Source organism: Nothoprocta perdicaria, unplaced genomic scaffold, assembly GCF_003342845.1.
Source record: "Nothoprocta perdicaria isolate Ctin4 unplaced genomic scaffold, notPer1 scaffold_235, whole genome shotgun sequence".
Lineage (NCBI taxonomy): Eukaryota > Metazoa > Chordata > Aves > Tinamiformes > Tinamidae > Nothoprocta > Nothoprocta perdicaria.
Genome location: NW_020455461.1, coordinates 873,082 through 900,542, shown reverse-complemented (window position 1 = coordinate 900,542; position 27,461 = coordinate 873,082). Strand labels below are relative to the sequence as shown.

Here is a 27,461-nt window from a genome sequence, read left to right as displayed (position 1 = left end):
TGGGTGACTTTATTTAAGCCAAGACAGTTACATGTATAATTTGGTCTTTTTCTTTAAATAGTTGTTAACATTTCACTCTGAACRTTAGACTGAATAGTATAGAGTCTACAGAATGCTATGTGATATGCACAGGTGATATGCATTATTCCTGAATATAATATTCAGGAATATAATCACTTCAGGAGACATCGGGCATGGAACGTGGAAAAATTAGTCAGGTGCTTCCAGATCAACTTTTAAGGCTGGACACTGCTTTCAGAAGGCATGGAAGTGACAATTTAGGAGAGCTGGAGACCCCAAGACAAGGTCTGCTGGACTTGTCTAGGAAGCAGTGAATCAGTGTATACACACCTTACAAACTGCCAGAATTAACGTAGCAGCTCAGCCCTCCACTGACCACTGGCCTAGGGGCAAAATTATGTTTTTAAAATAACCAAAATAGCGTTTCTGGGGAAATTCTCTCTCTTCCTAAACTAAACAGCTATCCTGCCGTGCAGCAAAAGCATAACGTAGTTATTCTGTAGCCTTTGGGCAGAACTCCTTAGAAACAAACGTGTAGGGTCATGATGGTGAATGCAATACTGGGAGACATTTCTTCTAGAGGAGAAGAATTTTTCAGGATATGCCACAAAATTGCATAACTAAGGAAACCTTTCTGAACAAAGTGTAAACCTACAGCAGAAATTATACCTGTAGGGAATTTTCAGAGCCTAGAAATATTCAGACACAGATCCAAAGACATCTTAAGCAAATCCCTAGATATATTTCTGGACACGATTGATATTTTTTTWAAAAATTCAGACAGTAACTTATCAAGCATGAAATAGCTTTCTGGACGGGTATGTACCTGTCCATCTCCAAGTCAACKTATTTAAGTATCCTCTAGTTTGAAAACCAACAATATTATGAGCTCGTGAGAGAATATTTCAAAATGGTCAATGTAGTGATACCTTCATAAACCTGAAGTTTATTAATTAAAGAAGTCCATGCAAGATGTCTTATAGTCTTCTGGCACTTACTCTCCATATGTGTTGAAAGCCTGTGTTTTCTTCTACTAAGTTACATTATAATGTCGCGCAAAAGTGAACTGGAATTGATCCAGGGCTAGTATTTCAAAATCTTTTCAAATGTGCAAGAAAGGCAGATCTGCAAAGTATTCAAAGTGGACTAGAAATACTACCATTAATCTTGAATGTCAATATTTAACCTCCACACCGAACAGCATATTACCTTTCAATGCAATAGGCAAGTTACAAAGCCTGCTTTCATCTCTCTACCATAAATAAATAAAATTTAACAAGGATAAATAAACCCACTTCCAAATGCTTTGCTCTAGCTGTCTACAATCAAGAGAGCATTACTCGTCTTTTAGCTGGAGAGAAGGAAATATATTCCCAGTTGTGCTGTTTCCCTAGGGCTACCAGCAGAGGAAATTAGCAAGTGAAAGACCAGAACTTCTCAATGGAGAATTGCCTCAATTCTCAACCTGAGGGCTCAACCTAAGGAAGAAYGGCAGCCTACATTATAGTTCTTAAAACATTTTAAGGAATTTGTGCTTGAAATTTGAGTTTGATTTTTATCCTCCTTGCAAAAAGAATTTTTTGTCAATATTTCTTTTTCTTTAAGGTACTCTGTAAGAGTCCAAAATATACCATGATTTCTTTTTTTTAAGTCTTACTCTGCCATGAAGTTTCTCATTCAGTTTGGGCTCTCGATGCTCTGTTTTCTTCACTTTCAGCCACTGCACCAACGGCTTGATTGTCAGACCCTAGGCAGTGAAACATGAAAGAAAAACTCAATAATTGTCTTAGAATTGCATGCAGCTGATTAGTGCTAAAGAGGTGAACAGCATTTTCCTATGTGTTATATGGTTTTCTCAAGCTTCCTTYTTTTCCCCTTCAGAGATAATAAAATAATGCACTACCCTCAGTTCCTGTTAAAAAGTATTGAAAAGATACAAAGCAGGGAAAATGCATATTCTAGACAGAGAAATATGGCAGTGGAAGAATGAAAGTGTTTCATATACCAGTGAATGTGGAATTTTCTGCACTTATCAGTAGTTCGTGAAACATTATTAAATACACTTTATAAATCTGAGCAGCATTCTGAGCTGGTATACAATGGCATATCTTTTTTGAATGTACTGGAGTTTTTTTGTTTGTTTGATTGATTGTTTTTCCCATCCAGAAATTTCTATTGTGTTTGGAAGCTGAATATGTTCTTGTCCCCCTGATTACTGTTATATTTTAAAAAGAGAATTTAGGTTCAGGTACATMAGTGTAGTAATTGTACTCATCGGTAAAAAGGACTGTTCCCTATAGTTATTCACATGAGGTGAAGGATGCTTCATYGGGTGTTCACTTGAGTTCTATTAACTAGACTGAAAATTTTTTAGCACAGAGGAAATTGTGTTTTGTCCCTTGTGGTGCCATATGAAAACATAAAATAGGATCTTTGTTACTAAAATTAAGAAGTTAATTATGCTTTTGGTTCAGCGAAACAAAACACAACCTTCAGCAGAGAACTACTTTAAGAATGGAGTAGTGTGGGGAGAGCTCCTTCTCCCTGTAACAAGCCTGATTAAGAAGTTGAATTACCTGAAAAATAACAGTAAAAAACACAACAATGATAGTTGTGCTGACAAACAGGTTTTTCTCTCTCACTTTGTCCGTGTCCAGAAGTGCAACCAGAGCAAAAGCAACTGCTCCACGGAGTCCACCGTAAGACATCACCACCTGGTCTATTATCTCCAACTGGACCATTCTGTARTGGTTGAGAATCCAAGTCTGTAAAACTACACCTGTAAAAATACAAATGCCAAGATGTCTAGAAATACCCTTGTGAAGTGACAACAACTTTAGTCATGTGTTACAGAAACAGTACCACCAAATCTGCTTTCAAAACGGTCTGTATCACACTGCTTATCCTCACTATGGGTACTCTACCAAAGAAGTAAGGCACACACTCAGTACCTTCTCCTTTACCTTGAACAAATTAAAAAGAATAAATAAAAAAAAAAAGGCAGCTTTTTTCTATGATCCAGCAGTTCTACTGATCTGCCCAAGAAGAAGGCAAGGTTCTTCCTTCCTCTTGCATGGGCAGTGAAGGCAAGATCCAAGTGTGTGCAGGCCTTCAAAATGGACACTTCAGAAAGAAGAGTTTTCTTGCATCATGATAAGTGGAGACACATGGAGTGTTTCAATGGCAGGAGAAATGAGTTGAGATGTTGCCAAATGTGGTACTCTGCAAAACCACGTTGTCTCTTGCAGGGTGGCGTTCTTAGGCTAACGCCACATCCAGGCCTCCAGCTGAGCTGCTCTTTGCTGCAGGAGTCCCATCCACGGCACATGTGATGGCCTGCAGCAGGTCAGATTTGAGGACCAGTGCAAAAGAGTTATCCCTGTTTTTAGGGCATTTTGATATGAAAAGCATATGACTGAAAGTCAGGCTTTGTGGCGGGGATCTGGAAAATAAATTCATGCCACCAAYCTGACTTTTCCAAGGTATGAGAACAGTAATCATGTAAGGCCTAACATCATTCATTCTTTAGTAATTTATCATAGTCTAAGCTTAATTACTGTCATGAATGCTTACTGTCAATGATGAATACTGATTATTTAATTATTAATCACACTTTGGTACAAGACTGTTAAGAACTAATTCCAGGAGTTCTTAACAAYAAGTGACAAAGTCAAGAATTTGAAAACTTGTTTGAGCAGCTCACACACGTCAGTGGTTGTTCAGGGGCAGCTAACTGAGCAACGGTTACAGACTATTTAGAAAGGAGGATGTGGGGCTTGGCCCTTCAAGAAGGCCAGGAATCCCCAGTTAGAATAACAATACAAAGCCTGGGAAAACTGCCAGCTAGCAAGGGGATTTAGCTTTTATTTACTTTTAATTCAGATATTCAAGATAGATAAGCAAGTGATCCTGTTTAACTTATTCCTAGATGTAAGTACATACACCAAAGCACCGTGTGTGTTATTCTGAAGAAGTACTTCACTCTGTGTCTTTTTGCTGTTTCTGGCCATTTGTTGCTTCACAAAACGTGGTTAAATAGCAGAACAAATCACTGTCTGTATTTTGCAATGTTTACAAACTTATATAAAGCCACTAAAATGACAGTAGGTAATCTCGACTTGCCACAGTCTTATTTACTCTGTTTTTGAACAGTCTCTGGGCATGATTTCTTAAGCCAGAGAACCTACACTGTAATTGTGTATGATTTTACATCACCATGTCTCAAACCTGCAGTCAAGCAGAAAATTAGCTTAACAAAACCTCTTTATTTCCAAACTGAAGGAGCTGAAGGAAGAAGATGGCTGACAGGACTCACAAGTCTTTTGTTAGGCTGTAAGTTAAAGAACAAAGTTCAGTTCACGGAGAGAATTTGCCAGTGCCATGTGTTTGGTCAAAAAAGGGCCGATTCGTGTTAACCACTGGCTTACTCAGATCTTCAGAAGTGAAATCCTACTATATTTTCAACATATGATGGAGCTTACTATAAATATCTGTCCTCCTAAACCAGCAACAACCTTAACTTCCATTTGAATCAACGGGACTTTTTAAAAAATAACAGGTCAGGGAATACAAGTTCTTTGTTGGCAAATGAATGTGCCATCACACAGTAGTGCAATCTAAGGACAAGAAGATCGTCTCCTTACCAATGACTCTATATACTGAGATGAAGACAAGAGTCAGTAGTATAAAAGCTGTGTTCCAGGTCCAGATATCTGGGTTTACAGCTGAAATTCCCAAGAACATGAAAATTATAGTTTCTGCTCCACTGGCCAGCATTTTCATGGTATATCTCACAGTAGTAGAAGACTGTTCAGATATGTTAGCCTTGACATATTTCTGACAGCAGATGCCACAGAAGGTTATCCTGGAAAGAAAACCATCAGTTGTTCAAAAAATACTTGTTGTGATGATATTCTTTCCACCCAGGCCATCATATAGTGTTAAAATTCCCCCACTCAGGGGGGATCACTCAGGATCCATTATGGAGCTTAACTTAGGCAAAAAGAATACATCAAGTAATCGCCCCCAAGGTGACTCCCAAAAACTGAAGGCTTGCAGTAGGATTCTCAGATTTTGAAGATACTCACTGTAACATTTACAAGCACGGCAGGCAAAACCGAGGAGAAAGGTATGCTACAAATCAAGGGATATGGTAGTAGAAGGAGCACAATGGTGTTCAAGTCAAAACAGACAAATTTCAGGCAAACTGAAACCAAGTTCTGTTTGACTGGTGCCCTGAAGAAAATTTTAGAGTTTACAAAGTAAGAATATCAAGCTGTTTGAAATGCTCAAAAATCAAAAAAGCCCATCCAGATAGTGAGAGTATCTGATAATGGGCATTCTCTCACACAATGCCTTACAAAATGGTTTTAATTACATATTATACGGAAAAAAAAATCAATATGAATGGATAACTTAGTTATTGAAGTATTATCACCCATAAAGAAGAATCACATCTATATTCTGCTGTTCTCCTGTTGCACAGCAGATACTGGAAAACTTGCATCCTTTTTCAAGGCTGAATTATGACAGCATAAACAAACTATAATCTATAAATTATAATGCAAACCAAATTCATTAATATTCAGCAAAAATTCTGTAAATATCATTTTCTGTAGCTTCCCGCTTTTAAAAACTGGATTCCCTTTTCAGCCCTTTCACAGAAAATAACAAAAAGGGGACTTACGCAAGGATGGCAGAAAGAGAAAGCATTTCTGCTGTGAGGTAAGACAGGTAGGAAATAATAAAAACGAATCCAGGTTCAATGATTCTAACGTGCTTGGTGAAACGACTGACCAATGATAGCAGAAATGCAAAGAAAATGCCAACCAGAGTGCCACCCAGGCTCACCACGAAGAATGAAACTGAAATACAAAAGCAAACACAGCTTAAACAGCAGAAAGTTAATGGTTTGATTTAGCATTTTTTCTTTTATTATATGGTCAACAAATGAGAAAATTTTAGAGAACATTTCAAAAAAAGCCATCAAGTGTGGTGGTCTTAACAACTGAATTCCACATCTATTGATTCCCCTCAAAAGAAAACAAATCCTCTCAAAATTCCCACATATTCACTTATTTATTCTCCTAAGACATTATTTTAGGTTTGTACACTTAGGATATGCCACCGGACTGTGCGAGTATGAGTGACAAGGGAATGGGCTGAAAAATAGCATTTTCTGATAGAGCAATGATGATACTTGGTCTAAAAGTCTGCATATGTGCATCAGTGATGTGATGCAGAATTCAACACAACACACCTATGCCTTTGACACATTCAGTCCCCGTCACTTTCTCTGGTCCAATTGCAACAAAAGATTCAAACACATTGTACAGCACCTGAAAAGAAAAGTAGACTCACTTAGTATTTCCTCCTGAGTTAAGCGTGTTAAATTGTCTGGGCAGTATGCCCCCAGCATTATGAACTGTGAAAATTTATATGACTGAGAAAAAAATCTTTGTGAGTGTAGAAGATTTTGCAGATATTTGAATTTGCAGAATTCAAAAAAAATATATTAATAGAAAGAAAACCAAATACTTTTTCCCTTTCTTCTTTCAGTGTTATTTCTACCTAGAAGATGGGTTGTTAAATATAGTTGTCTAAGGGTTTTCTTATGCACTTAGTACTCTAAAATCAACAGTTTGGCCAGATTTTTTATTGTCTGAATAGCAACAATAAGACACTGGGTTGAAATAGGTTGAATGTATATGAAATAAGCTGAACATAAAAGTGAATATAATAATCATACTAAAGCTTTTCAAAATTGACTGACAGTGATAGTCCTGAAAATGAAGTTATCTAATCCATACCACCCACTCGGGATGTGATCTGCTTCTATGAGTGTCATTCTTGACTTTTTTTTGAACCCTTAAAGGCCACAAGTGATGGAGCAAAGCCTTACTATAGCATGCTCCACTTTCCTTGTTGCAGCCTGACTCATTAATTCTTACTGAATTTACCCCAGCAGTGGAGAGTAGAACACTTTCTTATTTAGTAACAGCTGTTTTTTATATATTTCTGTTTAAAAAGTGCTACATCATTCACTTTTATCTCCTAGCTTCCTAGTCTTTCTTTCTCGTGGGCTATGCTTTCTAACTCTTGATCATGCTTTCCATTCCCTCTGGATTCTCTGGATTCTCCTATAAAGAGCCAAACATCTTTTAATTGTAGAGTGAGTGATTTTATTCATTTCACAGTAACAGAAAGCCCCTTCTTTCTGAAAGGCAGTGATACTGATATTTCAGTTCATCGGGAGATTGTTCTAACATTTTCTGGTGCTACCTCAGAAATATTCATGAGACAATTAGGTTTCTCTGGAGGTCTCAAAGGGGATTTTCAAAATCATGTGAAACAGTTAGGATGCTGCTAGTGTCTTTGCACTGCCTAGCTGGCTGGGTTGCAAAAAGATTAAGTCACTGAGTCTGCTGAAGATGTCTTACCCTCCTTTGGAGATAGGCAGGAGAGATAATGAGAGGTGATCCAAGGAGAGAAGAGAAACTGAATAATGAGTCAGGCATAGAGCATCATTCTGCCCTAGGACTTGCCGGCCCTGCCCACAAAAGTCCTACTGCAGAACATCTTATTGTGAGAAAAAAAAAAATGCATTAAAAGAACTGTTTCTATCAAAATAAATACATTGATGGAAATTTGGGATTGGTTTAAGTTTTTTTTTTTTCCCCAAAATGGGAAAACAGAAAGCAACAAGCTATCAAAACAAACCAAACTAGAACTTTCTGAAATRTCCCACCAGTTTTCTCTGTTTGACTTTCTATGTGTAACAAATGGGATAAGCATCTGAAAGGAGTTGGAAAGGGGATAGGCACAAGCATTTGTGGGAGTACTCTCTTTCACACTGTTTATCTATCAAAGTTATGCATATAAATTAAGGACATAAAACAGGAAGAAAAGAGTATATGTATTAAAAAGTACTAAAAATATATGTTATGYTATATATGTTAATATAAAAATATATTAAAAAACATTCACATCAGAAATTTCATTTTAAATGTTAATACACTCACACAGACTGGGAATATGTATATTATTTTGCGACTTATGGGCTCCAACTAAATTTAGTGTTTGACTATTTAACCTTTGCAACACAGTGTTTGCAAGCAAGACAGAAAAACACCATAAACTAAACAAGACTAGCCTGTGAACAGACACACACAGAAAGGCCTACTCTAATTTAAGAGAGGGGAATGTACTTCAGAAGAAATCCTGAGAAACTGGGTAGCTGTTGGACATACTATTTACCTACCACAGTGACAGCATCATTTAGAAGCGATTCTCCAAAAACAATGATGAACAGAACCTCGTTGACATGGACCTCTTCGAACACTGCCAGAACAGCTACAGGATCCACCGCAGCTATCAAACTGCCGAACAGGAGGAAGTCCAGCAGTCCAATGTCTAGGTGGCCTTCAAAAAAAAAAAAGCAAGCAAAGTATAAGTGCTTCGGACCTCTTTAGTCAAGCAGACATTTATTGATAGCTGCATGAAATTACTTAAGCCAGTTGCTCCAAAGTTATGATTCATGAAGCCACTGTTAAATGGTCTGCAAGGGGACCACAGATCAAGAGCTCAGAAGAGAATGTTTTGTTTGGGAGGTCATTGAAGGATAAATATACATATATACACATACACATATACATGTTTTTTTACAAAATGAAAGGGAATATTTACTTTGCAGGATACACAACTACTCTATATTTTCAAAAGGAGAGACTGTGTTGCCCACTCTTGGACTTAGTGGGCTATGAACAAGGAGGACTGAATCTATCCATCTGTGTGGCCAAGATGTTGAGGCAATGAACTGGAGTCTGTGCCAAAAATTCTGTGAACAGCCTTGAACCTGTATGTGAGTAATGACTCCACCACGAGTTTTCCTTCTTTGCCATGCTTAGGGAAGATACAAGCCCACTGACAATAACTGTCAGATATCAGGGCACAATAGAACACAAGCTTTTAAAATAAATGGGGTCACTGTGATTGCTTATCTTTTTTTATACATTACCAATTATAGCCATTGGTACATTCTTGGAAGAATTGCAAGGCTAGTGAGCAAATATTTATGGAAAGCTCAGGACACATCTATAATTCATACAAGACAGTGTCAAAAGACATGGGATTGTTAAATCAAACTTTTACTTAGATGAAAAACATAAGTTATTTCATAGTGGTACATGACCTGTGCCCCCTTCAGCTCACCAGAGCCTGGAGCCATTGCTGCCAACTGGGACACCTGAGCAAGGGAAGGTCGCTGGACCCAGTTTGAGACATCCACCCACACTCAGCACATTGCCACTGTGACCTACATTGTACAAGAAAAGCTTCTAGGAACATTAGTCATAACCACAGCTATTCCAGTGCAGATAATGCTGCTGCATGGGTTATTTTTACAACAGATCCTTAGGCAGAACCAGACAGCAAGATTTAGGGTTAGATTCTTCCTCCTATCTAATGAATGCAGGAGGGCCACAGTGGCTGTTAGCAAAAAGGTGCTTTCTTTTTATTTCACTTCTTTAGAAGGATTTCCTTGCTATTATCACTTTCTTTCTTTTTCTTTCTTCTGCAAATCAGTTGTTAAGATGTTAAATGTAAATAAGGAATTGTTTCTATTTATTTACTTAGGGTATCTTTGTAACCCAATTTGGATTAACGACTCCCTTATCTGGACAATCTTAAATGAACTAGTTCAGGCCTATTCCACAGCAGAGTTAGAAGTAATTTTTTAAGTATATCATGGATTAACATTCCTACATTTTAGTGACATTACTCTTACCCTTCTTTACTCAAACCAAATGTAAAGTGATGTAGAAGCAAAAACATCCCCTGGATCTTCAACCAGAGTCTGCTATGAACTCTCCTGGAATAAATCTCTCAATATTCTCACATCTTCAACACAATAGCACGGCTTCTTATAAAAGTTTTTGCTTCTATTTTGGGGGTCACCACAGTGCATTTAGGGAGTTAGTAGGTATGTACCAGGTACATATTTTGAAGTCCTACTTAGCTTTGCTGAAGAATGACACAGTTTGAATCAGGGACAGACTTCTCTGGCCTTTTCCGTAATTGAAATTAGAATTAGGAGGTTATAATATGTCCTGGCAGTAAAGAAAGCTCCACACACTAGATTAATTAACACTCAAGTGATCTCATTCTAAACACGGAAAGCTGTCAGGCACCTAAGTTTATAGTTTGCCATGGCTAACATCTCATACCTTTATCTTGTGAGGCTTTAATCTGTCCTCTTGTGATGAGGACAGATTCAATTGTTTAACTTTAAGCTCAGAGTTATAGTATATAAAGACTACATGTATAATATATAAATAGTGTATAAAGACTATATATAAAGAGACTAATACACTTGTAGCCATCAAATATAGCTTTAATCATTAGTCAAAAATGGTTCAAGGAACAGGAGTAGAGCAGGAGAGAAATGGGTCTTTCACTACAAATAAAATTTTCAGGAAAACAACAGGACTTTTCAATTTCTTATTCCATAAATAGATTCATATTTCTCATCTTATGATTTCATTAACACATTTTAAACTGCGATTATCATTCATTGCATTTTCCAGAACAGGATACTAATATCTTTGGTGATCATTTAAATCATTCCACCAAACAGAAGCAACTTGCATATTTAAAGAAAGAAATCTTTAAATAACATATTTTTRTTAGCTGGCAATTTTTTTGCCACATTGAGCATCCAAGGGCAGATGGGTACAGTGAATAGGTGAAGTTGTGTCACACTAGTACAACTCTTAGCTGCTCTCCAGACTCCCTGGACCTTCTTAAACTCTCTGACCTAAGACAACTTGGAAGATTTCCTTTTGTACCAGAAAGACTCTTAAGTTTCTTCAGTCCAGGTATTAAAAAAGCACAGATAGGATGCCCAGTTTCAAACATGTATTTCAAACAGCCTCCATGTATTCTGAATTGCTGTCTTTCAGTCCATGGGAACACAACATGGGCAGAGAGGATTARGAATTGCCGTTCTGTGCCTCTTCCAACACACATCATGCTGAAAGGGATATGTTTCCCATGATAATGCACGACAGTGAGAGCAATGAAGACTTCTCACATGCACTACTTGGTTTTGGCACTACTTGGTGCTACCAAGGCACTACTAGCCTCAGAAGACAAAATACAGGTTTGTCATGCATATATACACAATAAATACTACAGTTGTCTGAAAAAAAGCAATTCCATTTCACAATAACTTTGAAAGCTGTTTMTCAGCAGAAAGAAATAAGCCTTTCAGAGTGTATTTCTGTCTAGACATCCATTAGCAAGATGAATCTTGAGCTTGATCCTAAGAATTTACATACACATAATTTAGGGCAGGGAGATACAAGAGGCAATTTCAGGTCCCTTTTATGCTTGCTTCAGAGAAGAGTTCTCCGATCACTCTGAAATTTGTTTTGAAATATTACAAATTTCTCCAATTAAAATGGTATGTCTCTACTGGAAAGATTTGTTCAGCATGGGCATCACTCTAATGTCTGGCATCCATTAACACTCCTAATTTTGCCTTAACAGAGGAAACTTACCCATTATTCCTGTCAGGTAGACACCATAGAGCGACAAGCCGGTAGTGGCAGCATTCCAGATTGTCCCAATGACGGCATACAGAAGGATAGAACCAAGATTTCCAAAAAACAATCTGTTTGGCATAAAATATCCAGCATCCAGAACAATGGGGGGCAGTAGATAGAAGAAAAACACTGTTGGTGTAAGGGTGAAGGAGGCGATGTGGTCTGCAGCCCATACTATRCCACCAAGGAAGAGACCAAGAACAATCAGCAGAGCGCTCTCCGGGACGACCCGAGTGACTTTGTGGGACAAGTGGAAAACTGCAATGGAAAAAGAAAGCAGTGTGTTAGGAATGGGGTGGAGAAACAATCTGTCAGAACAACAATTGCTGGCTGGGCATTTTGACTGAATACACACTCTAAGCTTTTATTACTATTAGACTTCAAAGCATGAATGAAACAAATGGGATACAGGCAGTATCAGAACTCAGAATGCACCTATTCATAAAAGAAAAAAAAAAAGATTTTGAGATTATACTCAGCAACCATTTTAAAAATCACATTTCAACTTATATGAAAACAATATTCCATTATACACATTTATTCTCCCGGATTGCCTTTGCAATGCAAGATCTGTTTAAGGGAAAGATAGTGTTCTTTGCAAAGCAGTAGGTGCAAGACTGCAAGAAATAGCAGAAGTGCTGGAAATTTATGTCTAAATGGTTTGTTTCTATTTCTAAAATATATGTGTAACCTCCTAATATTTCTCTTTAATATGAGGTGCATAATAATAATTTTACTGAAAGAAGGAAGAAGAACGCCGAAAACTGCATGAATTTCAAGACAAATTTTGGTAAATTTATTTACATTACATTATTATTGTAATATTAATGTAAATATTACATTACAGTGTAGCCTGCAGCAAGAGCAAAATGGAACTGATAACATGGGAAATGCCTGTTGCTCAAAATTTCCCCAGCAAGGATTTCCAGTTAAATCACAGTTTTTTTGTAGATTTAGTGGCAGTATTATAGCTCCTAGTCTGCTTTCTCCATATACAGACACATTTGTGGCAAGTGGTTCTGCATGAGACTATTTCCTTTTGCGTAAGTGGTGTCATAAAATGTTTCTTACAGTACTATATAATGCAGTAATATAGCAGATGGACAGTATATTGTATTAATGAAAATGTAAGACTATTAAATTAATCAATAATCAGAAACAGAGAAATACATAGAATTCCTTGACTGAATCTGAAGAAATGGAAAGATGACAAGGCCAAGAGAGAAAGATAGACTACTCAACACGAAGGAGCACAGCAAAAAGTGTGTATACATGTATATGGCAACATACAGAATACAAGTTAGGTATTTAAAAATAATAATAAAAAAAAAAAAAGTATGAAGGAGAACAGGGAGAAGTCAAGCTCCTGAGAAAGATGAAACATGAAAAAGGACGAGACCACAAAGGTATCTAACACCTTTGGTGGTTTCACACAGTTGACATTTATGTGAGCTYTTACTTCAGTTTCTCATAAACGTTGATATGACTCAAGTGGCCCAAACTCCAGCACTTTGCATTTAAACTCTGACCCAATTTATTGGAGTTTGCATTGAAAATGTGGGGTTCAATATATGTGGAAAAAATACCATGAATGCCCAAGAAGCTTCTCCTGGTCTAAGAAGCACTGGAGCTTTTACAAGTCTAATCCAAGTTAGCTGAAACCTGGTTCAGACAAGAATCAGTCATTAAGCATTCCAGCTTTTTAAGATATACTGGAAGAATCTTCCTCACAACTATGCAGAGGTCTTAGAACTGGGTACTTTACTCAAAGACTATTGTTTTCCCTCAGAATCTTCCACTCAAGTGTTTGTTTTAGTGAAACATTTACTAGTTACCTTTTGGAGTGTTTTAAGGGCCCCTATTCCTGAGGTGTCTATCTTCAGTGTGGGTGCATCTACACAGGCAGTGTTAGGAACATTGTCCATCATTATTCTAGTGCTGTTGAACACCTAGTGTTGAACAACCTCCATGGACTCATTAGAATAGAAAGCGTAAAAGGAAAAATGACAGCAGCCTGCTTTATACTAATATTTATTCCCATGATGAGAGGTGGTGTAGATGTTCTTAAGCATTTGCAGACAAGACTTGAAAATTAAGTCATGTTAGAGCATATCTTACATTGTTTATGCAGATGAAATCAGAGTGGAAGACAGCAGCAATCAGACACAGATGCAAACCACATCTTGTAAAGATGACYAAGTCCTGACAGTTTTCTACACCATCTGGATCCTATTGATAATAGCTGGATAATACTTCAGAGAAAGGAACACTGTGGTGTTCACAGTTAGTTTCTTTACAATAAAAGYTCTTCTACTTTGCCTTGGGCCTGCCAAAAATAAAATGAAAAAAATACCAGCTAACCACAAGTACTCAGCTTTTCAACAGCTTTACTAGTGTTACTCCCTTAGTTCCTTGAATTTCCAGTCAGTGAATTATCAACTAATTTATCACCTCACAGAGAAGGGATTACCTCCTTATCCCTGAAAATGAATGTTGCTGAGCTAGTCTTACTAACCTCAGCCTGTTTTTCCTATTGCTTTGTTTGCAGACAAGCCATGACTACAAGATGTTGGAGTTAAAAGTTTAGACTACAACCATGCAGACTTTTCAGAACTGGGTGCTGGGAAAAAAGCCTGACGGCCTTCAGCTAAAAAGTCATATTCTGCAACTTCTCACCTTTATGATCAAGAACCAGCTTATCCCAGTGAGTGCTGGAAAGTCAACCTGTTTTCATCTATATCAATCTCTTCCTAAAAGCTTAGGTGCTGCATGTTCCCATTAGCTCCATAACTCCTACATCCGTCTGCACTACCAGTAATACCAATCAACTGATGAACTGTACCGGAACTGAATAGTAACAGCAATAAATTTTCCTACACTATTAGCTTAAAAATGTGGGCTGGGATTTGCTGCATGAAGCAGGTCTCTAATACCAGCCAAAAATTAAAAAAAAAAAAAAAAAAAAAAAAAAAAAAAAAAAAAGTTGAAGTGCTGATTAGCAGCATCCTGATATCTATCCACTTGATCTGTCCACTTGGAAATATGTCAAAGGAAATACTCAAAGTGATGCAATGCAACCAAATGGAATAGTTTTGGATTGTGATGTGGCTAGTATATCTCATGCTTGAATTTATATTTTAACTTAAAGAGATAGATCTTTCAGAGGGGGTGCGTGTACAAATTACACTCAGTAAAAGTACAAGTTGTGCATTATGAGCAGTAATTGCATTTGCCTAATATTATAGACAATAGATTAATTTCAAACTCAACTTCTAATTTTGTTAACAGTTTATTCTCCTCAAGTTACATCCCTGCTACACTTGGGGTCAGTTAYAAGTGGAGATATGGCCAGTACATTCCTTTCCTAAAACTGGCCTTTATCAACTTTGCAGGGGTTTTTTTGAATACTTCGTAATATATTTTAAGTATTTTTTCAAATATTTCATCTGAGCCAAACACCATCAATGTTCACAATTATGGTGGGAGCCTCAGTCGAACTCTATTGCTATAAAAGCAGGTGAGAGCAGCTCTGCAGACACTGGCAAGGATTGCTCGCTGGGCTGCTYAGATGAAGTCTACTAATGCTGAAAACTAGATTAATATGTCTTAATGATGAGGGAGAAAGAGCAAAGAAATAAATAAAAATATTATCAAGGCCACAGCATAAGAAAATAACAACTTGCAGGGAAATACAGCAATTAGCTTCATATTTTAGACTTTATCTGAAACAGCCTAGCAACAGTATTTGTTGGAAAAAGCTAAACATATACCTTTCATCTGTAGATGCTAAACCCAGCTTGAAAACAGGCTGGACTGGCTAGTGTGTAAACTGTTTAAATTCAAGCTGAGCATCAGCAGMAGCTTTCTACAAAGTTAAGAAACAATTACATGGTATAAACTTCCTGTTACTACTTTTCCTGACACTGCCTTTGAGAACCAAGGAAGGGGACTGTGCAAATGTCTGACAAAGAAAGCAAAACAAAATAACAACCCATGATTTCATATCTGGATCCAGTTTCTTTTGACTCAAAGAAATATACTTTGAGAAATAAGCTATTTTTAATCACGTTTTAAGAGTGCAGTAACTTAGATGAAATTCTACAGTGGAAATTAGAGTATTTAGCAAACTGTCTCTTGCTTTCCAAGACACCATTTGAAACTGCTTTGCAGAAAATATGAAATGAAGACACAAAAGTTATCAAGAATAAAGAACAATATCGAGAGTAAAGAACACAGAATGTGAAATTTATGATCAAGTGTGTATATATATATACACACATATATAATATATATAGTTTTTATATATATGTAAAGCTTATATATAATATATATACTTTTTATATATAATATATATAAAGATATATATATATATCTTTTTGAAGTAGGGTTTGCCAATCTTTCCAAAGCAACCTATTTAATATTTGGTTTAATTTATTGATTTCTATAGAATTGATTTCTGGAATTGCTATAGAACTGATGAAATAACTATTAACTTTGTTGGTAAAAACTCGAACTAGAAAATACTGAGGCAGTTTTTTCAGATAGTATCACTGCCCCAGCCAGTCACAAATTCTACTGCATGTGAAGAACATGAAACATATAATCCTGAAAAATAATTGTAATGATACTACTTGTAATAATACTATTATTTCTCTGTTGAAGCTTATTTCCATGTATCTTTGGATAAAATCCAAGGAATCACAATAGAGTTTAGGCTACAGAAAAAAAAAAATCTTTTTTTTTTTTTTTTTTTTTTTAAGACCTAATCTTTCTGTAGTTCACGTAGAAACAGATCTTCAGACAATTTTTCAACCCTACCACTACCAGCGGCAGATGCAAGGCCTACTATCTGTAACTTTGCTAGTGGATCTAAATATGCACTGTCAGTGTGCTATTAGTCTATGTCTCTGGCTTCTTAAGTTTCACTTAGGAGGTTGAAGTTATCCCAGTAGATCAAGCCATAAATTCCTCTAATACTACACACAAATCTTGATTCTTTGTAATTTGTGAGAGCACTTAACAGCCAAGGTGAGAGCTCTTGCTTACTGATTATTTATCATCTCTTTGCAGAGATGTAAGCAACAACAGAATCTCAAGGTAGTAAGTAATCACAGTCCTTTAATGGCACCACATTGGCAGCTATTTAAGAAGGAGTCAAAAAGACCTTAAGAAATCCCACAAAGAAATACCCTGCCCAAAGGGAAAGCTAGCTTCTAAACATCTCTAAACATCTCCATGCAGTTGGACTCTGCCTGGCAAGCATTAAGTTTTCATTTCTTATCTTATCTCCCTTAGCTTAATAAAGAGGGAATTCTATTTAAAACCTGTTTAGCTCCCACACTTCCTGCAGCTCTTGCAGTTCTGTCTTCTGCAAAAGAAAAATGTATATTATTATTTTAAAAAATRGTAATAAATCTGAAATATATTTTCCTAGAACACATGGAAGAGTCTATCTTACCCCACCTGATAATTTCCAGGAAATATAGCCAAATACCACAGAATCACAGAACAACTCAGGTTGGAAGGCACAAAATATCTGGTCCAAAAGTGCATGGCATGGCCTAAGTAGGCTCTGTCTTTCCCTGGTCATGATGTATATCTTCATGGTGTAGGACCTATGTGTGGATGCTGGGGCAGGCAGAGCTATACACTTACTGGCCTTGTTTACTCTTTTCTGTCTGCAAACATGAAAATACAGCTTTTAAAAATTCTTAGTTAATAGCTAAACAGATTTTTCTTGTCGAGCTGTACAGACAGGAGATCCAGGTACTCTGACCTTCCCCAGCATCTAAAATGAGGTTGAGCAATATTTTCAGATTACTTCTAACCATTGAATAAAAGTCCCATCTACTCCCTGACCTTCACTGGCTGCTCACTGGAATCCTTTCATGGTAATCAGCAACGTATGTCATTTCATGATGTATMTCTCCTTGTGCAGAGTAATCATGAATTGTTGTTGAACAATGAGCAATAGTGCAGATCCCTTAGGAAACTTCACTGTTGTGATCACTTTGGAAAACACTCATCATTATTTATCATTAGTGTTTCTCCCTCTGTCCCCCTACCTTTTTCTTTTTTTTTTTTTCTCCCATTCTTATTTTAGGAAAGGTAGCATCTATTCTCTTCCAGTCTTAGGTTACCTGGTCTTCTATTTTGATGAGCAACTTTCCTAATACTTCTGCCGGATCAATCTCAACTTTCTTTAGAGGTTTTGTTACCTTGCCCTTAAATAATTGGTGTTAATCACTATTTRTTTCACCTGTTTGTTCACAAGCACCCTCTTTGATAACTCCACTTTCTGGTTACTCCAGTCCTCTAAAAAGAGAAAGTATTCTCCTATTTTCCTTTGCAATAAAGATTGACATGGTTTCCCTGTTTGCATTCATCTTCTCTCTTGCTATAGTTCTATTCTCGGCCATTCAGTCCGGTTACCAATTTTCTAATAAACTTCCTGCTTTTGTTATGCTTGATTTCTTTTTACTTATTTATGTCTTTTCACTTCTGCTATTTCCTTGTAATGAGTGTYATCTTCATATGACATGCTAATTTTGCATCTCTGTGCACTGACACTCATGACTTAGTTACACAAGTTCTATGTCTTTGAGACCACCACATATAAAATTTTTTGCCTGCGAAAACTCATGCAAACCTCATAAGAAATTACCATTGCTTATGTAACCTGCACATTGAATCTAAGGTTTTTAACTAAGACTAGTAGGATACTTTTGCTTCTGCTGATTTCTTCTACTCAATATCCATTCAAAAAATATACTTCTTATATCAAAAAGTATCTTATGCTTCTAGTAAAATAAGCAAAAAAAAAGGTTATTAAAGAAATATAGTGTCTAGTGGCTGTGTGTTAATGCTATATGAACATGTATGTAAATATCATTTGCTTTGGATCCTGGGTATCTTCCTGAGCAAAATAAAAGTCCTTCATATTGAATTTGTTTAGATGGACTGGTTAGAGTTTGGTTTTATCCRGCTCAAGGAAGTTTCTTTATTTGCCATGTATTTAATGATCACCATTTAAAAAGTGAACAGCATTGCAATGAGCTCATTAAACAGGAGATTTTAGGTCACTGCAATGTGTACGTGAACAATTAACAAAATACATTAGCAGTTAAAAATGTGACCAACATACAGGTCAAGGTTCCCAGTTGATAGGTCATGACACAACATAATTGCCCCAAGTCATATTCAAGGGAGTGTGTGAGTAGGCAACTATTACCTCTGTGGGCAGTTAGAACATAATGAAACTTAAAGAGTTAGTGACAGATTGTCATAATTATGCCAAATAATTCTTTTTTGAAGGAACAGTCCCACTGCAGTGCGGGTGTGGTAGAACATGGCCCTGATGGAACTGAAGAGCTCTGAAAGAAAAATGGGAGCAGTCAAAAATAATATTTCAAAATGAGAGCAAAGTCCACTTTAGAAACACCTTGAAATATAATAGAGGATATAAAACAGGACAGCAGACATGTCAGAAAACCATTTCACTGCAAAGGTATTAGATTGAAAGCCAGGTCTGCRAAACAGTCTTCATAGTCAAGTTAATATAGATTGAACTCAGATAACACTGCTGTGTTTAGGATGTTCTTTCAATACAAATACTCTATCCTGAATACAAATATAATTCAAATACAGCTGAACAGTGTTACATAATGGAACTACTTTATATACAAGAGAATAAAAAGAGCCTGTACTCCTTTTACAAACCTTTCCAACTATGTTAAAAGGGCAGCAATAATTATATGTAGAATTAGCAGTAATTCCCTGACTAGTGAGGCTGTTTTGACTAAAATGATTGCCCGAAGCCTAAAAATCCACCAGCTGATTTTACAGGGCAAATTAAAAAAGCATTCCAGGGCAGGAAAACAAGGTAAGATTTAATTCCTATTAAAGACATATCCATCCAGGTTTAAAATTGTTCTTAAAAACACATTAAACTTAACAGATAAACTAATTTTCTGTCATTATTTTTAATATAGCAGACTATATTCAATTCATACAAGAAGACATGAGTGAAATGCAAGGCTAAGAAAAGACTGAGTTAACTCATTTCACACTATGAATTTTAGAAAAATGTTTCCTTTTGACCTTCACTTTAACATGATGAATGAATTAAAGCGAAAGTCTCCATTTGGGAATGTTTGGGGGTTTGCTTGTACAAAGAGAGAAATGAATTACTAGTACATTTGGAAGCAGTTCTTCTGTTGTCTAGATAAATCATGCAAGGAGGTGCAGATGCTTCATAGGAAATCCCCAGCACTGTTTTCTGAAGAGCATTGCAAGGATATGCTACTGGTTGTTTCATATTTGGAAGTGCATGAGAAACTGGAGGTAGTAGGGGAACAGGCTAGAGGAAGAGTTACGAAGGCTCCTTGAAGACATGGGATAGGGACTGGTGCTTCCCAACCCTGTTGGGATGCCTTGCTTTTTACACTTTCTTGACCCTGSCCAGATTCCAGTCAGTCCAAGTGGAATCAGCAAATTAAAATGAAAACCAGTGTCCTTCAAGTTAGGCACAACACTCACAGACAAAAATTCCATAAGTACTAAGTAACTCTTGCTTAATACTGAATACTAACATAGTTTGAATGAAGTTAAGAAATACACAAAAGGTTCATGATYGATGACATCTCTTGGAAATAATTTCATAAACTCAAATACCTTGTTTACATGAACTATGAATTTGGTTTATCTTAGATTTTCTAGCTGAGATTATCTTCACAAACAAGTCAAAAACAGTCTGAGGTGAAACATTCCCTATTGCTAAAAACTTTCCAAAGTGACCAACAAAAYGTGCCCAACACATGAAGGATAAATAGTCTTTGCCTGGGAATTTTACAGGGCTATGGAAGTCTCTCAGTGACATATTTTGGATTCCAAAGCTTTTTCAGGAGGCGGAGAAGAAGCAGATGGGAACCTGTTCCTATGAGAATGATGATGAAATTACTCGTGACTCACCTATTTCTCCCAATACAATACTCCCTTTGTGGAGTTTTACTTAATGGCAGAATGGGCCTTTGGGCATTGGTAGCACTAGTCAGAAAGGAGAGAGTAAAGAGCTGAACAGTCAAGCAAATGATATGTGGAGAAGATGGAGCCTGGGACCCTCATGTCAATGATACTCGCACATGGCTCCGTCTATTTTTCCACAGCAGGAAAGTCCCATCTTCACCAGTCGCGTTTCTGGCTTAGACAACAGAAAGCAAAAGACTTTGCACRCTTCCTTACTGGAGGCTCCCTTTCCTGCCCATAAAGAAAATATTTTATCAGAAATGCAGCCACRTGATTTTTTCACAGACTTAAGAAAAGCAAAGGCCAACTTAATTTATATCACTTTTCTTGCAAATTGCTAAGAGCAAATTGCTCTTAGACACTGCTAGGTCTATAAGGACTGCTATGAATGTCCTTTAGCATGGTTTTTGATTTCTCTCCTGATTCACAGCTTTTCTGATGAAGTAATATATTAACTCCCATGCCTTCTTCATTGTCTCACTTGAGAGGTGAAGTACGCAGTGATAATAGCAGGAAGAATAGTGGATTGAGCAATGTCCTCATACTGCAAAATGCAATACGTAGAAAACAGCTTTGATGTTTTGAAATGGGGTAGGAAGGTGATGGTGAGGCAGCTATTTTTTTTCAGTTATGCATTAGTGTTTTGTACTGTATGCACAAGGAAAATGAGAAAGGTTAGCTTTGCTAAGCGTGCAAAAGGAAGTTTGGAAGGAGATTCCTTAAAGCTAATCTACTGCACTGAAAGAATAAGAAGACAAAATCCTCAACTATCTAAGGCTGTATTTTAAGTCACTCACAACTTAAATCTTCTAGTTACTGATGATGACTGTTTCAAGAAAAAAGGTAGAAATAAGATACAAATCTTCTCCTAATTAAAAAATAACATCCCAGGATGTCATACACATAGCATAACATAATTCAAGGTACAAAAACAATTCAAAGTAAGGTTATTTGCTTTATACAGGAAAAAGTGAGTTATTTGTTGGCATGGGCTAATATGCCTAAAAATGTCTGTGCAAAAATTCATTAATGAGTAAGCAGTAATAATTCAGTGTGAGCCAGATGTTACACCAAGTACATGCACAGAAGTTTTTTTTGCTGCATGTACTACATATATAAAAGCTTAATTTCACTATAGAAAGTTAAATTATTTATCAAACTCAGATAAAATCAGAAGCAAGAGAAAACATATCTGGAAAAAAAAAAGAAAATGTATATGTGAATTTAACTCTAAATGAAACAGTATAGCATYTTCATAAATAGGCAAAGGCCAGGATAGGTTGTGAAAAAATATATTGGGGTGAAAAAGCATCTGGCCAATGGAAAGACCTAGCTGAACTGCCTTTACTTGATACCTACCATAAATGAACATGGACAGGTCAGTCATATTTGTGCTCTAAAGCACAAAGTGTTCTGAACTGCCAAACTTCCTCATTTTCTGCTAATATTGCTTATTCCAATGGCCTCTAGAAACTTGTTAGCCGAATATGCTACTAGTCCTGATAGAGTAAAATGAAAGATGAACAAAACTCAAAATGGAAAGTTGCTGCTGAATTTTCCTTAAATCTGTGGATTCTGCACTTTCTACTATGCCCACTAGCATCCACACTAGCAATATTTTACTGTTTTCATTTCAGGAATGAGATTTTAGCGTGTCAGCAAACAAATGTGCTTGGTGATTTGTTTGCATTGCAGCAATATTGCGAAGTGAGGAGCACTGCCCCAAAYGTGGGATGCTTAGCAGGCTTCTCCCATTCCCAGCAGACCTTGTGGGTTCCCAGCACTACGGCACGATAGGGCTGCAGGAGCTGCTCTACGTAGTGCTACGTCACTGAGATACCCTCACAAAACATTTATCATATAAGGGCACGTAGACCAGCTCCTACTGGTGTTCACGGTGTTGGAGTCCTCCATCCTGTGACATGGAACAGGCTACACAGGCAGCACTGGGAATGGGAAATGGTGGCCTAAAACCATTTATCCTCGTTTTTTTGGGTAGGTCTTTCCTGACAAAACATCTTCAGGACCCACGCACGAGCTCAGCTTGCACCTTCAGCAGCATGTTTGTCTTGGATGGGTTTTAAGCTTTGCTTCTAAATCACAATAAACAGAAGGAAACTTCAGACTTCCTCCTGCTGCTTTTGCATCCTAACGGTTTCAAACAGTGCTATTTAAGTGCCTTGAAAACCATGCTTTTAGTAAGGTAAACTAGGTAAAAGTTCTTAGGAAAGGCTGAAGAATTAAGATGCTCTATGAAGTGCTCAAAATGAAATTCTTTGCCTCAGAGACAAAAGCTATCAAAAAAAAAAAAAAAAGCTTTTTCTTCAGCACAAATATTCAAGACATGAAAACAAGATGTACTTCTGTTACTGAAATGCTTAGGAACACAAGGTTGCAAATAAGATGAATGTATTATGTACTGAAGAATTGCCACTCCCTTTCACCCCATGATGAATGTGACAGCCCTTTCTTTAGACTCCTACGTGAAGAGTAATATTCTCGTCCTCAGAGCACAGAGTGGCGAAAGTTGAGTGAATTAACCCGGGCAGGGAGGGGGGCAGCTGGGTGAATTACAAGGGTGAATTTATCTTTTGCAGAGTTCAATCCCATATCTGTTGCACTGAGAAAAGAAGAGTGGCTCCTGAACTTGCAATCATTTTTATTTCTAATAAAACCTTGAAATATTGCATAAACTTTTACTAAATATTATCAAGAAAAAAAATGTAATATAAGACATCTATTTTAAGTTTTCACCACTGCAGGACGCTCTTATAGCTTCTCTATACAATTTTTTTAAGCATGTACAGATGAGCACATACAGACCTGGCCCTGATAAAATGAAGATTTATAGGATTACTGGAAGCAGATGGAAGGCGGCTCCAGGATTTGAAGCAAGACTTAGCATAGCACTGAACAGACCAGAGCAATGCTRACTATTCATCTTGTCTAACTCAAGGAGTTGCCTTGTTAGTGGGAAAAAATAAGCCATGCTATTAATGCTTTTATTTTTTTAATTCCTCTTAGGGGTAATATCCTCTAACAGATACTCTGCTCTGTACGGCAACATGCAGAGCCACAGAGATCTTCTTGAACTTCTGTAGAACAAAGTCTAAAAAAGGTTACATTGCCTATTCATGCTATGAAATTACAACTGATGGCCATGTTTAATCTCTCAGGCAGTTTATGACAAAATCCTTTTAATGAATGGAAGAACTGCTATCAGAAAACTGCTTTAGCTATGGCCAAATATTTATCTCCTCTATGGTAACAAATGAACATAAATTAATAAATAAATACTTCAGTGAAAAGATTTCTATAGGGACTGAATATTAAGATGTCCATGGAATCATTTTCTACTCTCTTTCCTTTTCCCCTCACAATCTAATTATATCATTTTAATTCTGTACATATAAAAACACYCTCATCCATCTCCTCCTCTCTGCCCTTTCCCTCACATTACTTTTTTATCCAACTTTTTCCCCTTATTCATCAATACACTGATCAATAGAAAACTGTGTTTTATTTGAATGTGACTGCCTTACTCAGCTCACTGTGCTTGAAAAACTGTGCATGCAACTTAAATCAGTTGTTTGCCAATAAATATATCTATTGATTGCACCTCCACATGGCAACTATTATGAGAGCAAGTATTACAGTAATGCATGAAAATAAACACAGCATTTATGGAATATTTCTGCTAAGGAAAAAAAGAGAGTACTCTATTGTGCACTAATGATCATTCGCTGCAACTAATCTTCAGAGATAACAGAGCTCAAATACACTCCAATAATGTACCCTGAACAAATACCTGTCTRACTAGAAGAAATGTCATCCTAGCTACAGGAAGAGCTTGCACAGTCCAGGGTGAAGTGGAAGAAAGATGCGAGATAAATGAGTACCTATAAGGAAGTGATTGGAGACCACCAYAGACAAAACTGCCAAGGATTCAGAGATTTCTTCGCTTTTCCTGTAGGGGAGGAAAGGACTGTAGTGATCCACCTGCATAGTTCTGCCTGAGTTTTGATTTACATTTTTGTAAGAGAACCGAGGGAGGCTCTTTGAGAAAGTTCTGTTACAAATGGGGAAGCTGTGCTATGTTAAAAAAAAAAAAGTGCCAGTGTTGCAATTCAAGCAAGTGAAAGACACAGAAGTCATACCTACCTCTTTCAGAGTGGGCTCCAGATGTGTGAGATGTGTGCTTTCTGATAAACAGTGGTAAGTGAACAAGAATCTGAAAGAAGCAGATCTATGAACATGTTCTGCAGGATTTAAGGAACAGTACATTGAGCACCTCCATGTTCGTCCCGTTCYTGCTGAATTAGCTAGCTACGTCTTGAACTTGGCACTACTGGTTAATAGTCCTCACTACTACATGTGCCAGTAATAGTAATACTATTCCTTGGGACATCAATTCATCATGGGCAATGGTTTTCGTTGATTGAAGTAAGAGACGGACCTTGCACTGTATCAGCTAGGAGAAGGCAGAAGAGAGGGCGACATAGGGGCCACTCTGATCAGAAAAAGTCAGCTTTAGAGTCTGGTTCACTATTGACTCAAAGTTGTCCCCAAAAGTAAGACAGCAGAAGGACATGGGTAAGGATCTTAGCTGCTTCGGGGCTAAAGCTGTCAACCAAATTCAAATCCCACAGCAATTTAAATGAACTCTCTAGGCCATGCAAAGAAACAGAAGAGCAAGTATTCAAACATGGTTTCATTCAAGCTGCCGTGAATGCGGCTAAACAACTAAATAGCAGTTGTTAAGCAAATGTATGTTTAAAGGCTCAAAAATCTACATACAGATTTCCAGTAGTACTACTACAACACCACAGAAGTAGAAAAAAAATGTTTAAAAATATAACCAAATATTTTATAACAACAGCACATAATCTACTTGCCTTTTTTTTTTTTTTCTTGATGACTAATATTTGGAACTGGCAAAAGGGCTAGACATTTTTTCCTTCAATGAATAAAAGCAGAAGAACTCATCTAGGCACAAATTAGTGAAGCCAAAATGACTTCTTCCACTTTCAGTTGTTGAAAAGAGTAACCTCTGCAGGGCCATCTACTTAAAACCCTGCTTTTACTTAGGTCTTTCAGAACATCTTTCAGTTTTCTTCTTCCATGAGCAGTCATTAACTATTCGTGCCTTAATTAAAAATGTTTCCACTTGAGGTCTTGCTTTCCATCTTGGCTCTTCCTCGTCAGCCGGCAGTTTCAGTATTTATGACTTTACAGTGCTTTACATTGCAGTCAACCAGGTATCAACCGGTCACTCCTTTCATGGAAGGGAACAGTTTGTAAGCTCGTTTACAAAAGGAATCAAAATATTACAACACGGACCAGCAAGCCAGCCACGCTTCCCAGTTTACAAAGGCTGATTTTAATAGTCTATAATTTTAAACGGATTCCACTTGTTAGTAAGATAAAGAATAACAAGAGCCCTTACATTTGCTTACTTGCAATAAAAGTAAACAAAAGGATACTCAGATAAGAAATGTTCCTCTAAGTATTTGGACACAGCATTTCATCTTGGAATAAAAGGCGCTATACGGAAGCTATAGAAAACCTCAGTCACCAGCCCATCTCTGAAATTACTATTTCAGAGCAATAAAATGATGGTAAATAGAGAGGAAATTAGTTTTGATTTTGAATTCCAAATATTTCTTTAAGTAAGCTCACAGACTTTTGGTTGACATCTGGAGACAAGAGCCCAAAACGCTGAAAATTCAAATTTCATACTGATGGGTCCAAATAATGAGTCGTGATTTCCAATACCAGCATCCCTGTGACGAATCTTTGGCACTTGGGATTCCACAAAACCAGAGGAGACCTTGCTGAGCCTTTCCCCTGTAGACGTAGCACGCACCCGAAGMGGGTTACTGACTGTGCCTATCATTGCTCAGCCTGCGGTCTGCTGCATTACCACATGAGAGGCTCGCAATAAATTCTGGATTTTGTAGATCGCTCTTARTAATAAGTGGCTTTAGATCTGAAGACAGTCAATGGTTTCGACAACCCTATGGCCACCTATTAAAAGGATCGCATTGTTCTGCAGAGAACGCCGAGCACTTTGCACACAGGTGCCTGGGAGTACTTGATGGCAGAGATCCTCTCTTAGGTATGCATGCCTGCACTGTATTCAACTTGGGGCCGTTCCCAAAATGCCATTGTTTTCTTATGTAATTCGCACAAGTTGCCATTGTAGATTTGCTATTCACCGGGGGATGTAATCTGAATCTTGGAGAATTATACCGTCCTGATATCTTCTTCCTTACTCTAAATAATTAAGACTTGCAACTCGCAGGGCTTGGGGGGAAGGGAAGGAGAGCAGAGAGATGTGTGTTTCAGGGGGGCAAAAAGGACAGTAACAGGATGAGGGGCATACAAGAGTAAAATGGGAACAAAATGCAGAAATGGTATCTATCTATATACTATAAATTTTATAAAGACATGGCTTACGCAATTGTTCCTAGACCTGGAAATGCTAAGCTATTACTCTCTGTTGGAAACTTGCTTTTCAGTTGCCTAAAATGTTTGCGTAAGTTAATTCCTTGGAAGGCAGGGATCTTACTCTCCTTAATCGTGCAAGCTTCAGGTACTGTGAACAGCACTGTGCAAGAGGAAACACAGTGTCTTACCACCAGGAAAGCACCTCACTTATATAACACGGTCACCAACACAATTGGATAGCATTCTATGTACTTGCTTTTCTACTCTAAGATAGATAATATGGGTATATGTAAGAAGGAGACGTAGTTGCCTGCTTTGAAACTGTCAAGCCATTCCAGCTTCCACTGAGAGCAAGGGAGGGGA

General features: G+C 37.3%; 1 protein-coding gene across 1 annotated transcript in view; it reads right to left on the bottom strand.

Moving 5' to 3' along the window:
- SLC9A3 (solute carrier family 9 member A3) overlaps positions 1–27,461 on the bottom strand; it is a 49,300-nt gene that overhangs the window by 16,319 nt on the left and 5,520 nt on the right. Inside the window, exons 2-8 of the mRNA XM_026039661.1 lie at positions 11,580–11,882; positions 8,282–8,442; positions 6,281–6,359; positions 5,708–5,885; positions 4,665–4,885; positions 2,598–2,800; positions 1,679–1,768 (exon numbers count right to left, since the gene is read on the bottom strand). Of these exons, the coding sequence (XP_025895446.1) occupies positions 1,679–1,768; positions 2,598–2,800; positions 4,665–4,885; positions 5,708–5,885; positions 6,281–6,359; positions 8,282–8,442; positions 11,580–11,882 (1,235 nt within the window). The remainder of the gene's footprint in view (positions 1–1,678; positions 1,769–2,597; positions 2,801–4,664; positions 4,886–5,707; positions 5,886–6,280; positions 6,360–8,281; positions 8,443–11,579; positions 11,883–27,461) is intronic.